The sequence below is a fragment of the Felis catus genome, chromosome A2 (genome assembly GCF_018350175.1).
Source record: "Felis catus isolate Fca126 chromosome A2, F.catus_Fca126_mat1.0, whole genome shotgun sequence".
NCBI lineage: Eukaryota > Metazoa > Chordata > Mammalia > Carnivora > Felidae > Felis > Felis catus.
Window position 1 is genome coordinate 74705453 of NC_058369.1, and position 16596 is coordinate 74722048.

General features: G+C 45.5%; 1 protein-coding gene and 1 long non-coding RNA gene across 6 annotated transcripts in view; one reads left to right on the forward strand and one right to left on the reverse strand.

The window, feature by feature from the left end:
• LOC102899948 overlaps positions 1 to 16596 on the forward strand; it is a 141488-nt gene that overhangs the window by 113326 nt on the left and 11566 nt on the right. The window lies entirely within an intron of this gene.
• POU6F2 (POU class 6 homeobox 2) overlaps positions 1 to 16596 on the reverse strand; it is a 496186-nt gene that overhangs the window by 12921 nt on the left and 466669 nt on the right. For all 5 annotated transcript variants that reach the window (XM_045052200.1, XM_045052199.1, XM_023250205.2 and 2 more), the window contains 2 exons: positions 14247 to 14453; positions 1333 to 1501 (listed from right to left, as the gene is read on the reverse strand). In XM_045052200.1, coding sequence (XP_044908135.1) covers positions 1333 to 1501; positions 14247 to 14453 — 376 coding nt within the window. The remainder of the gene's footprint in view (positions 1 to 1332; positions 1502 to 14246; positions 14454 to 16596) is intronic.

A 16596-nucleotide genomic window follows, 5' to 3' on the forward strand; every position in this document is an offset into this window, starting at 1 on the left:
AGATGAATTGTATCTATGATTTTATTCAAGTAAGACTGGAGTTTCTGGCCCAAACGACAGCGTTTGTATATTTAAATATTTAAAAATAACTGGTTGATGGTAAACTCTTGTGTACCCCGAAACTCTGTTTGATGTTGACCCATATTTGAGACCAAGAGCCTCCAAGCTAGTCCCCTGAAGTTCCTGGGCATTTTAATATCTCCCCATAATTCCTCATTCTCTTCTCCATATAATCATCCATATAATTGAATACATATATATATAGTATGCATACACATACATATATTCATACATATATTCTTTTTTGGGGGGGAAGGATTGCTTGTATGGGGAGGGCATGGAAACCCTCTATTTTGCTTTGCATTACAGATGATATGTGAGGATCCCCACTGTTCCTATTATGACAAGTCATTTATGACACTTGACCAAACACAGATACTCACATGTGTCCTTATTTTATGCACAGATGTCTATGCAGTGCTTTAGCCCTTTAAACCTATAATTACTAGATTTTCGGCTCCTGGAGAATTATAATCTAAGTGTGCATTCTGTGATTTTTTAATATATGAGTAAAAATTGCACGAAAGGTGAACATCTAACATCAAATCGGGCCATGGTCCCTTTCATCTTAGTAAGTTTCGATTTGCATGTGATCCATACGCCGTCTTTACCTGGGGCCAAATACCCTTTCTAAAAATTATATGTATATATGTGGAAGCCGACTTGCAGGCTTATTTTATTTTATGAATGGTTGTTCAGAGATTTCTCATCCGATTCTGGTCCATGCAGCTTCCCCCACATGCCACTGGAGCCAGTTCAGTGTGCACACACACCCGCCCGCCCACAGGCACGCTCTCTTTTATTTCCTCTGACACCTACAAATAGGATGGCAGGGGACTTCAAACACACAGAAAAGCAGCTTGACCTGCTGGCTGAGCGCCTGTTGTTGGTTATTTCAGTTCTGAGCTCTGTGGCTCACGCCCTGCAAGCTGATCAGTTTCTCCCTTCTGAAGTGGCAGGACTGACTCAGCACATCAGAAAGCACTTGAGGTGGAAATCAGCCCCTACGTGCGCACATCGAGGTGGGTGTGCTTTGGGGGAGCCCTCTGGCCCCAGGCATGGACCTTATTCCAGCATTGGCCTAGGAGGGCCAGGAAATTCCTCTTTGATGTTGAAAGAGCAAGAGAAAGAGGGAGGGACGGAGGGAGGGAGGGGGGCAGAGAGAAAGAAGGAGGGGATCGAGAGAGAGAGAGAGAGAGAGAGAACGGAAGGCATTGCAGATAGGCAACAAGAAGGCCACCATGATTTAACCGAGCCAGAAAGGATACTTACTGCTGACTAACTGGCCCACGCTCAAAGCTGAAGAAGAGGAGGATGAGGAGGAAGAAGAGGAAGCCTGCCGGACTGGGCTTTGAGACATGGATGCTTGGCTGTGAGCCAGGTGCAGAAGGCTGCTTTGGGAGGCTGCTTGACCCACTGACGTCTGGGAGGGTTGGTGGAGCTACATGGGAGGGGGGGATGTAAAAAAAATACACAATGAGTGAAAAATCGGGGGGGGGGGTGGAAATGCCAGGGAACAGAAGTTTAGTCTGGGGTTGAATCATTGTTATTTCCAAGAATATATACTTCTCAGGAACAGTGTAAACTCCACACAACAGGCAGGATTTTTTTTTTTTTGTATATAATATGTTGCTGCTTGCTTGACAGGCATTTTATTAGTAATCCTAAATATATTATTAATTCCCTACTTGGCTTGCTGGAGCACCCAATTTTCTACATTTCTCGACCAAGGCGTGTGGCTGGACTCTTTTTGCCTGTTCACACAATTACAGAGCACTTGACAGGTTTCTTTCTCAAGTATGTACGGATGAAATACAATGCTCGCAATGACCTCGGAGTGTGGAACTTGGTCTTAAAGGTGTGGCTGCGCTCAACCATTTTGTCTTACGTAACTGGTATTTTTAGGAAAGTTCCCATTTAGGCTGAGTGTGAACTGACTACGGGGACTTTCTGCTCCCCCGGATCAAAGAGTCTGGCTGGGAAAAACGTTCTCTGATGTCCTATAGGACACTGAGAGAAGCTAGGGCGGCCAGGACAAAAATATCTAGTAATATTTGTAGCTTTCAGTTGTCACTTTCTTACTCCATGCCACCCTGTGTTAAGGACTTTCATGCCCTTGCTCACATCAGCCTGTGAAGTGGGTGTTGTTTTGACCTCTCTTTTGCAGACAAAGAAGCCGGAGCTCTGAGAGGTTAAAGGGTTTTTATACATTCATCCAGTAGGTGTGGAGGAGCTGGTATCTGGACACATGAAGCCTGACCCTGGGGCTCAAGCTTTTAGTCACAAGGCCACAAGCAAGAATTAACTTAATTTTCAGAATTTAGTGTGCCTGGAGAAAGGCTGTCTTTATGTCCATTTATTCATGACTCCTTTACAGCTCATCAAAGGCCGGTGGTTCTGAGCAGTGAGAGAAGTCCAGCCGAGGAGAGGAAGGTTAGAGGAAAGGGAAATGATTGCAGGTACCAGGTCCCCTTGGAGACCCAGGAGGGGTCGCTCTCCTTGCGGGTGTTGCCTCCCAGAAAGCAGACACTCAGGGCAGCTCAAGATCCTAGACAGGTGCACCATCAGCCTCAGCCACTGCCCTCTTTGTGACGGGAGATAGCACTTCTTGGTTTACAAACTGCCTTCATGGCCATCATCACACGCACAGAAGTGTAGCAGAGTTTTTATAAAAGGAAGTCAGGCTGGGAGTAGAATCAGGTCAGGCCCCAATCTTCGACCGCCTTCTCAGTATCTGATAGCCAGCCTGGGACATTTCAGATTGACATTTGTCACTGCTTTCCCTGTGTGTGTGTGTGTGTGTGTGTGTGTGTGCATTCAGTTTTTCATTCAATTTTATTAAGATCTAATTTATACATGATGAAATATGCCCATTTCAAGCATACAGCTTGATGAGTTTTATCAAATAGGTACATCTGTAAAACCACCATCACATCAAGATATAGAACCTTCCATCCCATCATTCCGTAGAGTTCCCTAATCCCCTTTGCAATCAGTTTCCCCCCAGTGCCCAGTTCTAGACAACCACTGTCCCACTTTCTGTCACAACGGACTCATTTGGCATGATTCTAAAAATGGGATCATGCAGTATGTACCCCTTTTTTTTTACCTGGCTTTTTTTGCTTGGATACTGTTTTTAAGGTTCATTTCATTGCATGTGTCAGCAGCATTGTCTCTTCTTATCACCGGGTAGTAGGTATAGTATATATTGGTAGTGTATGTATCTATATTTATATGGATGTCTCTGCCACAAGTTCTTTATCCATTCATCTGTGGATGGACATTTGTGTTGTTACCAGTTTGGGGCTATTATGAATAAAGCGGTCATAAACGTTTATGTACAAGTCTTTGTGCATACTTGTGTTTTCGTTTCTCTTATGTAAATACCTAGGAGTGGAACTATGAAAGTATCGCCTCATACTATACACACATGTTGAACTTTTTAAAGAAAGCACCAACCTGATTTCCAATGGTTGTAGCACGTCATATTCCCACAAGCAATATATGAAAATTCCAGCTGCTCTATATCCTTGCCAACGCTTGGGATTCGTCAGTCTTTTAAATCCCCTAATGTGTTTGTAACCATCAGCTAATGTTTTACCTTCAAAGAACTGTTACTAAGGTGCTACTTTGGACATGTGCATAAAGAGCTAGTTCCCCTTCTGGTCCCTCATGGTGATGCTCTGGCTCCCTGGATTCACATGACATCCCTATGCAGCAGCTATGCCTAGCATGAAGATGAGGAGTAAATGCCTGGCCCAAGATCATGGGGTCTGGAACACATTAGAATCCAGGCTATCGCTCATAGCTCATGGCTCTTTCCACGATGCCATTCTGTCCCCCATCAGAATTGCTTGCAGTTACATTTCAAGTGAACATCCTCATTGTTACTGAATTGTGCTAAGTGGAGACTGGATTGTGAACAAAGATAGTCATAATTGACATGGAACCCAAATTAATATGCATCAAGCATCTGCCCAAAGTAATTAGCCAATCTGCTGAGCACATAATCAACAATTGAATCCAGTAACTTTTATTCTGTAGGGACACATATTAAAGATGAAATCTATTTTTAATTTGCTTAATAAAATGTGATGGATATTTGCATGTCAGTCTAGCCCTTCTAGCTTATTGAGTTGTCCTTCCAAATATTGTTACTTGACAAAAGCTTTTCACAGTTTTGAGTCACTGAATCATGAGATAGTCTTCTGTCTTTACCATTCCATCAATATTTTATTGGCCCTGGGTGTGGTAAAGCACCATCAAGGAACTGGGTAAGACAATAATCAATTAAATTTTTTCTTTCTCAGGCACAACTCAGTAGAGAAAAAAATTAGTGGGCTGCAATCTCACAAAGGAGTCAAAAGCAAACTAGGGCTTATGCATTAAGCTATGCAGGAGAAGAAATTCAGGAAGAAAATTAAACAGTTCTTTTAAGAGCTCATTCTATGTCCACACAGAGAATGAGATGAATCTAAGATATCTAAGAATCTAACAAAGATATATTTCTTCCAAAGTAAATAAGCACTTTTAAAAGACACCGGGGTTCTGTTTTCCCTCCAAAGTTCAACCAGACAGTATGGAAAAACTAATAAAAATCCTGAAAAGTTCTTACTTGTCAAGAATCAAGATTATATAAGCAGTAGCGTCTTTAATGGAACCCACATATCTCATTCCAGTGGCCAGTGTAAACATGTATCTGTTAATTCTAGAATCACTTGTAAGCCCATGGGGCTCCTGGGTGGCTCAGTCGGTTAAGCGTCCAACTTTGGCTCGGGTCACAACCTCATCATTCATGGGTTCGAGCCCCGTGTTGGGCTCTGTGCTGACAGCTCAGAGCCTGGAGCCTGCTTTAGATTCTGTGTCTCTCTCTCTGCCCCTCCCCTGCTCCCTCTCTCTCTCTCTCTCAAAAATAAATACACATTAAAAAAAATTAGAATCACCTGTAAGTCCAGATAGGATAGCCTTTTGTACATACCAAAATGAGCCCAGAGATTGACCCTCTTTTACAACTTCTTCCCTCAGAAAAAGAGGATGGTAGAGGGACCACCTCTGTTACTTCCCATCCCTAAAATTGTAATTCTTCCAGGTAAGTGACCAAAAAATAACCTTATCTGTGATATTCTTAGTTTAGTGATTTTGATGCATTAATCTTTAGAAATATTGTGGTTAAACTACATGTATCAAATAAGAAAAGGGAAAGCAGAGATTTAAGCCACTTCCTGAAACAACTCTGGGATTCAATATAAAACTTTAATAGACTTTACGTACGCAGCATTAGAAAAATGTTTTTTAATGAGATTTAATGATGTTGTTTTTCAGACACCGACTTAAATCTGAAAATCATGCATTACTTGTAGTGCATAATTGGCAAAAGAAATAGGTGTATAAATGCCTCAAACATGACTGGCCATAAAAATTAGAATAGTTTAAAAAAAAAAACATTGGAGGGGCGCCTGGGTGGCGCAGTCGGTTAAGCGTCCGACTTCAGCCAGGTCACGATCTCGCGGTCTGTGAGTTCGAGCCCCGCGTCGGGCTCTGGGCTGATGGCTCAGAGCCTGGAGCCTGTTTCCGATTCTGTGTCTCCCTCTCTCTCTGCCCCTCCCCCGTTCATGCTCTGTCTCTGTCCCAAAAATAAATAAACGTTGAAAAAAAAATAAAAAAAAATAAAAAATAAAACACATAAAAAAAACATTGGAATAGTTTCCCAAAAGAAAGTGCAGGGAATTAGGGACAAGCTAGAAGCCTGAAGGAAAAACGATTCCTTTCCCTTCCTGGAGGGAAAGGGAAACGTAAGACGCTTTTATGAAGGCCAATGTTTGGTTCTATTGTCTTGCTCTTGAGAGTCTGACTATATGGATACCATATGGCTACCATTTATGGGATACTTCCCACGTGTCTTTGCATATACTTTTAAGTCTTGGCATTAGCCCTCTTCATTCGGTATCGGTGTTGTCATTACAGAAGAAGCAACGGACTTAAAAAGGCCGCGTGGCCTACCTGGGGTCATACGGCAGGTATAAGCAGGCTTTGAAGCCAAGGAAGTCTGACCCAGGCGCCAGCCCTCCTTCCTGTAGGCACGCGGCCACCCTACTCCTGTCTACCACTGTAGACAGCGATGAGTCAGGGAGATGGCAGGCAGCTCTAACTGGGTGGCGTGGAAGCAAATGAGATGTGCTCAAATTGGTCATGGTGAGCCACACCGGGAGAGCTGATCGGCACAAATGTAGATGGCGATCTATCATTTTGAACATATCTGTTTTGTTCAATATGACAATGTAAGTATTTTTTGAGTTCAGGATTCTTTTCTACAGGTCCCGAAGTATTTAAAATGTCATATTTTTAAAGGAAACATGGTAGTCACAGGTGGCGAGAGCATGATGATTTTGGTGTAGTTTGGGACACATCTCAAGTGGAGTTGCCTACAGACTGTCCTTTGCCTGATCAGTCCCGCTTATCTGTAGTACCCGAAAGTTACTTTACTCAGTCAGTATCATGTTCATCTGACCATATTTTCTATATATTCACTTTACCCTCACTTCACTGCCGAAAGGGGCTGGAATTTATTTCCATCTAAGTTCCAATAATCACTTTCTTGCCTTTTATTGAGCTGTATGTAAGTCAGATGTAAGTAGGCTGTGTTACGGGCTGAAATGTGTCCCACCCCAAATTCATGTGCTAAAGTCCTAACCTCCAGTATCTCAGAATGTGACTATAATTGGACATCAGTTCTTCAACGAGGTAATTAACTTAAAATGAGGTCAGTAGGGCGGGGCTTCATCCAGTGTGACTGGTGTCCTTAAAAGAAGAGATTAGGACACAGACTGGTATAGAGCCCATGTGAGGACACAGGATGCTAAAGGACATCTGCAAGCCAAGGAGAGAGGCCTCAGGAGAAGGCATCCGTGCTGACACAGTGACCTTGGGCTTCTAGCTTCCAGAACCGTGAGGCCATAAATTTCACCCTCTGTCTCTGTGGCCCTTTGTTATGGCAGCCCAAGCGGTCTCTTACAGGCTGAGAGCACAGACTCAACAAAAAAGGAGAGGGAAGGGGGCAGTTGATATTAGCCCGGGGCTTTGCATTACCCGGGGAATGAGGAAGGAACGTCCATCTTGCACAGGAAATGACACACAGGATAGAACAGGATTCCTGTTGCCTTTCAGAGGCGGCCTTTGTGGGTTTGTTTGTGTTGCTTGGAATTGCTGGGTGTTTAATGTATTCAGCAAAAGTAAATTCAAGTATGAGCACGCTTCCCAGACTTTGTTGTTTTCTGTGCCACTGGTCCCCATATAGCTTCCATGTGTCGCACAGTCTATCCTCAATAACGTTTTAGTTCCTGGAATAAAGCACTTCCTAATTAAATCCACAATTGCCATAAAAATAAGTGGAGGTGACAAGTGTCTTGGAAAATGGAATGAAGTGTAGAATGTGCTAGACAAGTTGGAAAAATGAATGCATATAAACAGTGAAATTCAAATGGGATTAAATAGAGATAACTTGGGGGAGAGAAAATCTCTCCAATTACGCCAAGGCAAAATGGAGCAGGTCTGACCTTTTACAAATGGGAGGGAGCCATAATGAACCACAGGCTAAATCCCCATGTGGTACAATGAGAACGTGAACAGAACCCCAAGGGTTCTGGCAGAAGCGAGAGCATATAGGGGGACATCATGATTCTCCCTCCCCACGCTGGTTGGCATTTTTCCAAGTGTGTACTGTGTACCTTATAATAGTTTGAAGAGAAATTAAGTCAGTGGGTCTCAAGATTTAGCTTTTGTCAGAATCACCTGGAAGGGCTGTTAAAACATAGATCATGCACCCCCACCCTCGCCCAGAGTGTCTGATGCATTCGGTCTGGGATGGGGCTCAGGAATTTGCATTTCTAACAAGTTCCCAGGTGAAGCTGATGGTTGGGGGACCACACGAGGTTTTGGAAGGAGCTTCTCTTTGAAAAAGGGTAAAGGAAGTGGATTTATTATGTCCAGAGAAGAGAAGCCAGAGCCCAGATTTAGTAAGAACCTTCAAGAACGAGGAGGACGTAATGTATGCCTGAGTGTTACTGAGGAGCTCACTCTACTGTGGGTAGCACAGGAGCTCCGGTGTTAGATGTGCGAAGGTTTAGGGTTTACATCAAGTCAGGCTAACTTGAAACATTTTGAGGGCCTGAAACCTGACATTCAGTGGAGATTTGAATTATCTTTTGGAAAGTTTGAAAAAAGCAAAAAGGGAGCTATCCTTTTGGTAGGGTCCTGGAGACTCTCTGGATTTTCCTTCTAGTTCTCTCTGTGACCTTGAAAGAGCTCTTTAACCTAAGCAGGAAGAAGCCCAGGTATTAGACTCCTTCAGACACTTCCTGTCTGCAAGAGAGTTGAGTACAGTGGGCTCAAGAAAGAGGGCTGATAGCAGCGTCCCTCACACCAGGCCCTGTGAGGCTGGGAGGAGGTGTGGAGGGCAGGATGGGGGCAAGATTTAGGGGAGACATCCAGACACAGGCAGGGAAGGCCACCATGGTCCTAAAACAAGCCTGAGACACACAACTGGGGCTCTTCAGAGACAGAGCAGGGCAGCAAATGAGGGACTAGATGTAGTTGAGATAATAAGGTGAGAGAGTGCTGCGAGAGGAAGGTGCTGACATTCCGGAGAGAGATGAATAGAGAAGGCAGTGCTGTGTGGAAGCTCTTCTCAAGCTTGCCTAGAGGCGTTAACGTGGAACATACTGGAAACTGACAGAACACATGGAATTGGAAAGGCATAGAAGGGCCTGAGCTGGGCTGCTCTGGAAGTATGGCTCTGGGATGCTGGAGAGGAAAACTCCATTAATTGGGCAGCGATTAAACCTAACACAATTGCTTGAATACCCACCACGGGCAGAGTCTGGAATGAGGCCGCCATTCTGGCTCCTGCCTTTCAGGTACAGAGTCCTAATGACAGCACAGCTGATGAAAATGAATAGAGCAGGGGGAAAGCAGAGCTGAGGGAACAATGCAGGGAAGCTTCGAGAAGGAGGCATCCTGGATGGAGGGATGGTGGCTGGAGCTCTCCAGAGGGAGAAGGTGGGAAAGGCATTCCAGGCCAGGGCACAGCATGTGCAGAGAGCTCGTTGGCTGGGCTTGACAGGGAGTGACAAGGGGAGACCAGAAGGACGAGATGCCCAGTTGTGTGGCTGGAAGGTCAAAGGGCTGTTTTGTGTTGGAGTCACTGATATGCATTTCATCCATCTAGGAAAACGCCACCCTGGTAGGTGGAAATGCCTCATTTATGTCTCATTCTGGGTGGTTCCAAGAAAAAAAAAATTGGGAACCACAGATTCAGGCAGGGGCTGGGAAGAGTGGTTGATTTTCAAAAACAGGTAAGGGAGTACATGTTGTATTTACTTGGGAAAAAAAAAATGGATGGATTTGGATAATCAGATGGCATTCTGGGGAGTCTATTTTATTTTTATTAACAATTTTTTTATGTTTATTTATTTTTGAGAGAGAGACAGAGCATGAGTAGGGAAGGGGTGTAGAGAGAGGGAGACACAGAATCCAAAGCAGGCTCCAGGTTCTGAGCTGTCAACACAGAGCCTGACGTGGGACTCGAACCCTCGAACTGAGAGATCATGACCTGAGCTGAAGTCGGATGCTTAACCAACTGAGCCACCCAAGTGCCTCAGGGAGTCAATTTAAATGAATTACTTTCTTTTGGTTTCCTGTTAACACCAAGATTACTTTTTGAGGAGAAATTGAGTGTTTTCATAGATGGCAGTCTCCAAGCATTATAGCTATGGCATTTAATTTCTGGGAAATTTCCCCGCTTTGATTTTCCAAATTGCAACATTTTTTTTTTCCTTTCAAATGTCTCCCACTCCCTTCTGCTGGAATTTAGTCAAGGGAAGAATAAATATACACAAAAATGACGTCTGTGCTGCTTATGGAGAAGTTATGAGTTCACGGTCACAGGGTAGGTAGGGCGACCTGGGGGATCTGGGACACTCTCCCTTTGGTGGGAGAGTTTACCATAATTCACCAGCGCTGCAGGGTCCCATGGAGGGAACAAAAGGTTACTTTCAAGCTCCACCAAATATTTGTATTAAGTAGTTTCTTTTCTTTTTTTTTTTTATGCACAGAAACATACTTCCATCTTTCTGTCTCTTCTTTTATCTAGTCTTTTTCTGAATTTTATTCTCTTGAACTGCTCCCCAAGAATCTCTGATGTGATTCTGTGAAGGGTATATGTAGGGCTCTCGAATCTTGGTATATTTTGAAAAAATATTTTGTTTGCATTTCGGATGGTCACTTTGCAGGATCTCAGTCTTTTATCATTGGAATAAAGCATCATCAGGAGCAGTTGATGGGCGACTGTTAGATCTTCAGGTTCCTTTAGTTAATGGTAGGCAGATGTTAAAATGAAATTGAAGATGCAATTATTTTTATTAAATTAAAACAAATCACCCCAGGTTGTCTGGTCCAAGGGCTGTGTGCTTCACTCCACTGAAGTGAACTCCCTTCTGAGTGTTGAGTCAGGGAACTTTCTGTTCCTGTAATTTATGGCGTATTTTACTGTTGGAACCATGCTCTTGTGAGATCAAGCATTTGTCATAAATCACATGAAAAAATAAATTGAGAAACTTCTCTACTGTATGATAGAAATCCTTTATTTTTTAGTGGTTGTCTGTATTATATTTCTTCAATGTAAAGGGTTATATTTAAAGAAAAAAATTGAAGACCACTATCCTTATACCTCCAGCTCTGAGCTTTTTACTTTTGGACTCTTGGGCATTTTATGATCCGCTATCCTCAGAATCCCAGCTTTTATATCCAGGACTCAGACTAGTGCACCTCCTGTCGATTCACCCAACTTGTTAACTTTACTATATGCTCCAAGGTGTTTCAAATTATTTCAGAGCTGATGCTGAGAAGAAAGAGTAGTAGTCCTGCATTTATTTCTACCATTTCCTGATATTTCTGACCAGGTTCACCATTGGTTCCCTTGATCTTTCTGGGACTAGACTAGACCACTGGCACTTGCCCGGGGAGTGCCTGTGGTGACTTGGGGAGATTCCGGACGGTTCGAATGTCACTCTTTTCCAGCTGTGCTCATGTGTTCTCTCCATATGCACATACATGAGGGAGGCATGTGTATGTACGTCGAGGACAGTCCGGATCTCTGGGATGTTGGTTGTTACTGATACAAATTGGATTTGCAAGGCATCGCCTCCACACACAAGGGCCTGGCTGTTTCTTCCCAATGGCTAGGTCTCCAATTCTACAGTGAAGAAGATGGTCATGGTGGTTAGACCAGCAGAGGACAAGATGATCCCGTATCGAAAATGAAGTTTGCTCTAGGGACCAACAGGTGTGGTGTGAGAATGTTCCTGAGGTGCATCTGTGCGCATGAGAGGGACTGTGGCAAGGGATCAACGACATTTACTTTGGGCAAGGAGTGGAGGAATGGCGCCATCATTTGCCATTTCTTGGCTATGTCCTTCTCCTGGATTAAAACTGCATTGCCTCAAATCTAGGGCCGCAATTGTATGTAACTGGTAGAGTCTATCACCGAAACACTCTCCTCTGACTTCCAAGGTGAGGATGAGAGCTACTTTGTATTAAATGTTAATGATTTGTAATTAATTCATCACCTTCGTGGCAATTTACAACTTGGCTTTGCTGACAGGAATAGTTGTTAGCAGATTGTATGAAAAGAGGCCAATCTCCTTTCTCCCCTTAGAGATAATTTTAGCATAGTTTTGAACAGATAGAAATAGGTCTTAAAAAGCCAATAAAATGTAGAGGCTCTTGGCTTATCTGGGGACCTACGTAGAAGGTAGAGGATCCAATGGCACCTTGTAGATGTTACGTAAAATAAATAAACTAGCTGAGAGATCTCGGGAGTGGGGAGAAGGGAAGGAAGTTCTCAGTGATATATTTGGCAGGGACTGTACCAGTGCCTGTGATTAAGCTGAGGAAGAAGGGGGGGGTTGGGAAACTTGCCCCCACTTCCGCCCGGCAGTGATTTAGATTTGGAGGCAGAACCAAAGGGCATGAGACCAGAGTCTCTGTCTCTGGGAAGTGAGTTCACACCTGGCTTGGTTTTTCCTGGCGTTTGCCCCTCAGTGGACGAGGTCTCCTTGCCAGACACGCTCATAGATCCCCTTGCTACTCTCTCATGGCGCTTACTGTGGATCTTAGGTACATATTTGTGCGAGTCTTTGATGAATGTCCATTTTCCTCGCTAGATCATGAACTCCATGAAGGAAAGGCTCATGTTATCTGTCATGTCGACCAGCCCAGCTTCCAGGTACGGTGCCTGACAAATAGTAGGTGGTCCATAAATATACATATTAACAGATTTTTAAAAATCTTTATTGAACAAGCAAATGGATTTTCCAAGCATAGGCTTTGAGTGCCACCAAGAATGGGATGTACCTGTGGTTGGATCAGAAGCCAAATGGCCGAGGTCTCTGGAGAGAGACTTTTACTTTGTTGCAGATGAATGATGAAGAATTTATCAGTGCTTTCTTCTTCCTTTTTCCTTTGAATTTTATTTCCTTGCTAGATGCTTTGCATTGTACGGTTTTCCAACAACTCCTAAGGCCATCTACTCAGTCTTGCACCCACTGGGAGTATTCGTCTTCCCCTCCCACCACCTTTCTTTTGTTAGCGCATCCTCCAACTGCACATCTGGATCTTAGCCTTGCCCGACTTGTGCTTCTTCACTCCCCCAGCTGCTTGTTTCAAAATGTTTCAAATAGAGTGGATTCAGACTTTCAAATGGTACAACAAAGATACAGAGGGGTTGCTTTGCCTGATTTCATCCCTGTAGCATTTGACACTGCGTTCAGTGCCTACTTTTTAAACACTCTTGGATGCTAGATTATTACGCTCTGGATTCCTCTCCTGCTTTTTCAGCCACCTTTTCTACCTCTCCCTCCATCTTCCCTACCTTAAAAGCTGATGTCTCCCAAAGTGACTCCTTTGCTTTGTCTTTCTTTCTTCTCTTGCCCCTCATGCTCTCCTGATCTTCCTTCTCTTGTCATGGTTTCTCTGGATGTTGGATTTGTTTTCAGCTACAATGTATGCACTCATGACTCTCAGATGCTGTCCCGGGCGCTACTATAATCCAGACCCTTATTTCAGCTACCAGTACGTGCTTTCATAAATTCTTCTTTGCGTTTTGCTGTCGCCTCCTAAGTGGCTTGTTTGCAATAGACATTTCATCACTACGGCTCAACCTCCATCTGCTACCAGAGTTGTCTTCTTGAAAAATAACGCTGAGCATATCATTCCTCTCTTTAAACACCTTGGACAGATTCCCGGGGCTGCAGGGTAAATGATCATCACCATCCTCGTGACTATGTAAGTGCTCATGGTGGGCCAGGCACTAACCACTATGTTGATTCATTTAGTCCTCACAAAATGCTCTGTGAGATAGGGACCGGTTATGCCCATTTTACAGATGAGGAAACGGGGGGCACAACGACGGTGTGTGATGTGTTCAAGATCACACAGAGACAAAGACCATCCTTTTCAGCTTGATCATGGAGCCCTTTCCATGACTGCCCTCAGCCTGCCCCTGTGCTCCCATCACATGAGCCTTTCTTCTGTCTCCCAACCTCTATCCTCCTTCATCGTTCCCTGCCTTTGGGCCTGCTGTTCCCATGGCCTGGAATGTTGTGATCCCATTATTTACCTGGTTAACTCCTACTCCGTCTGTGTCCATTGATAGTCCCCAAACCATTTTCTCTGTGAGAACTCAAAACTCTTTGGACAAAGCTGTGTGTCACTCCCACTTCTGTGTATTGTACACACCTGTCCTGTTACAGGACGTTCTCTGCTTTAGTGCACGATGGAGTGATTTTTTTTTTTTTTTTCATTTACAGTTAGGACATAAATGGTCTTGGCTCCTTCTTGACCCCTTTTAAAAACTGTCTGAAAATTACGTATCACAAATGTCGAAGCAAGAACACATCCCTATTGAATTTTAGGCCACTGTCTCTGTTTATAATTTAATATATTTGTATTTTTAGATTAGACAGCTACTTAGTCCTTACCCATATTCACGAAGGATGAAAAAAGAGCGCCTTGCCTTTTAAAATCATTGAGATGGTAGGATCAGGGATTCCATATTTTGTGATTTAAAAATGACTCTTCCATTGACTGAGACCAAACAGAGGATGAGTGGGAAGGAGATGTGGAGTGGTTACCTGCTGGCCGGGCTTGATGGGTGAGAGCGTGATGCCCTGGGTGTTGATCACTGGCAGGATCTGGTTCCCGATGACCGTGGCAATGATCTGGCCCTGGGCGTTGGTCAGGAGCTGGGGGGTGATGGGCTGCACTTGCAGGCCTTGAGTGCCACTCGCTGCTTGGCTCGATGGCCCCGGATTCGGCATCAGAGGTATGGTCCCAATAATCTGCAAGAGACAGGCCCAAAGGTGAGGCGCTGGGCTCTGCCCTGAGTCTGCGCATGCAACCGAAGACGATTCACGCCCTGCTTTCTGCAGGTGGCTCCCGAGAGCGAATTCAGAGACTGTGAACACATCTGGAGATGTGGGTAGGGAAGCCAGTGCAGGGCATGAGCGTCTGCGGGAGGGATGAGCACACGAGTCAAGTGCATGGGAAGGAAGGGGGAAGCATCTTATTAAAAGTAAAATCAAGCTGCAGTGAGGGCATAAACCTGGGATTTCTGCCAGGGACAGCAAGATGTCTACTTTGTCTTAGAACCAGAGAGAAGATGGACATCTCATGGCAACAAAGGCCCACGTCTGACTGGGGAGCCACATTCCCTAACCCACAGGAGCACCTCAAACACACACCCTTTCCTCTGCCTCACTCTCCTCTATTCTACCAACACCCTGCTCCTTGCTCAAAGTCCCTGACATCCCAACCGGAACTGGGGCGTCGGCATCCTGGTGCTCATGGTGGTCAAGAGCCCAGGTTCTGGGGTCAGGGAGACAGGATTCCATTGCCAGCTGTGCCGCCTACCAGCTCAGTCCAAGAGCCTCAGCTTTCTGAGGGCTCGAGAGAACTGGAATCATAAACAAATGTTTGAAACTCTTAAAATAGAGTTGACATGACAACGGAGGACAGAAATTTTGAAAACGTGCATTTGAAACAATGGGTTTGACACTGGGTCCTCAGGGTTAGAGGTTCAAGGCTCCGGTGGCCGGTGGCAGAGGTTTCTTGTTGCATCTGGTAGCTTCTGGCTTCAGTGAAGGGATGGTGTGGAGTGTCCAGCAGGAGGGGCCCGGCTGGACCCAGTCACTGTGCTAAGGACAAAGGGAGCAGCGGGCAGGGCAGCAAATGTGCAGCGCGTCTGTGAGGCCTGGAAACGTAGATCACAGTTGTGTGTTGCTAGGGACAAATTTAATCCTTGCACAAGGAAAATATGATCGATGTTTCCCCAGCTTATGGACTCTCCTGGGGGAGTCACGGGACCGGCGGTTGGATGCTTCCTCCTGCACAGCACAGGATCTTTTGAGTCACCTTCCAGGGTCCCCTCCCAGATGTGAACTGTGGTGACGTGGCCTGGGGGCCATCAGGACATATTAATAATACTGTCCCAGGAAGCGCTCTCATGTATATGGTTTCATTCATTTCGCATTCTTACAATAGCTACGAGGTGGGCGTCAGTCCCGCCCCCTTTAAGTGGATAAGACCATGGAGGCTACCTGTCACCTGATGGAAGAGTTTGTAAGTGACAGAGCTGGAGTCCAGGTCCGGCTGACCCCCGGATGCTTGGTCTTCCATTATGTCACCTGGCGCCCACCACATGGAGGACACGGGAGGGGACCCGCTTGTCAGGGAGGGCACTGTGTCCCATTTGCAATGTTCCTCCAGGCAATAGGCTGCCTGTGGTCTGAGTTTATAAATGATTCTGTTTCCTGCCCACACTGTACTCCAAGAGGGCTTCGGACATAGGTTCTCAGTAAATGTCTTCGGAATGAATGGTGTCTAGACTCAGCTACCTTCGGGATCCCGGATGCAGCGAGGACCCTGGAAGAGCCGCAAGCCCGCACCGTTCAGTGACCGAGATGATGACGGAGAAACTGCCCCTCCCCACTGGCCGTTGTTCCCACCACCAAAGCCCCCGTGGAGCAGCACCACCGGAGCCGCTGTGTGAATCCTAACTATCGGTGGTAGTTGTCTTACTGCCAGTGAAGATCCAGTAGGTACTGCGAGAGCGAGAGCGGTGCGCAGGTCCCTGGGGAGCCTGCAGCTCCAGAGTCTCGCTGAGCGCACCTGCAACGTCCCGCCCGCAGCATGGCCCTGAACGCGCCCTATCAGCGCTGCAAGGTCAGGTCCGCATCAGTCCTTTAGAGCACATAAGTGCCTTCTTGATGAGTGGTCCTGCTCTGAGCAGCTCAGGATTCACAGGCTGTTCCTCTGACCCTACGGGCAGTGTGGGGAGGCCTGGGGAGCAGGCCCCCTGTCCCGCACCTGCGCTCACCTGTCCCCTCTGGCTCCCCCGTGTCTTAGGCCTGAGAAGCCCCACCCGACGGGATCGACGGGATCGGCCTCGCTGGAAGGCCTGTGGAAGCCGGATGCATTCAGGGG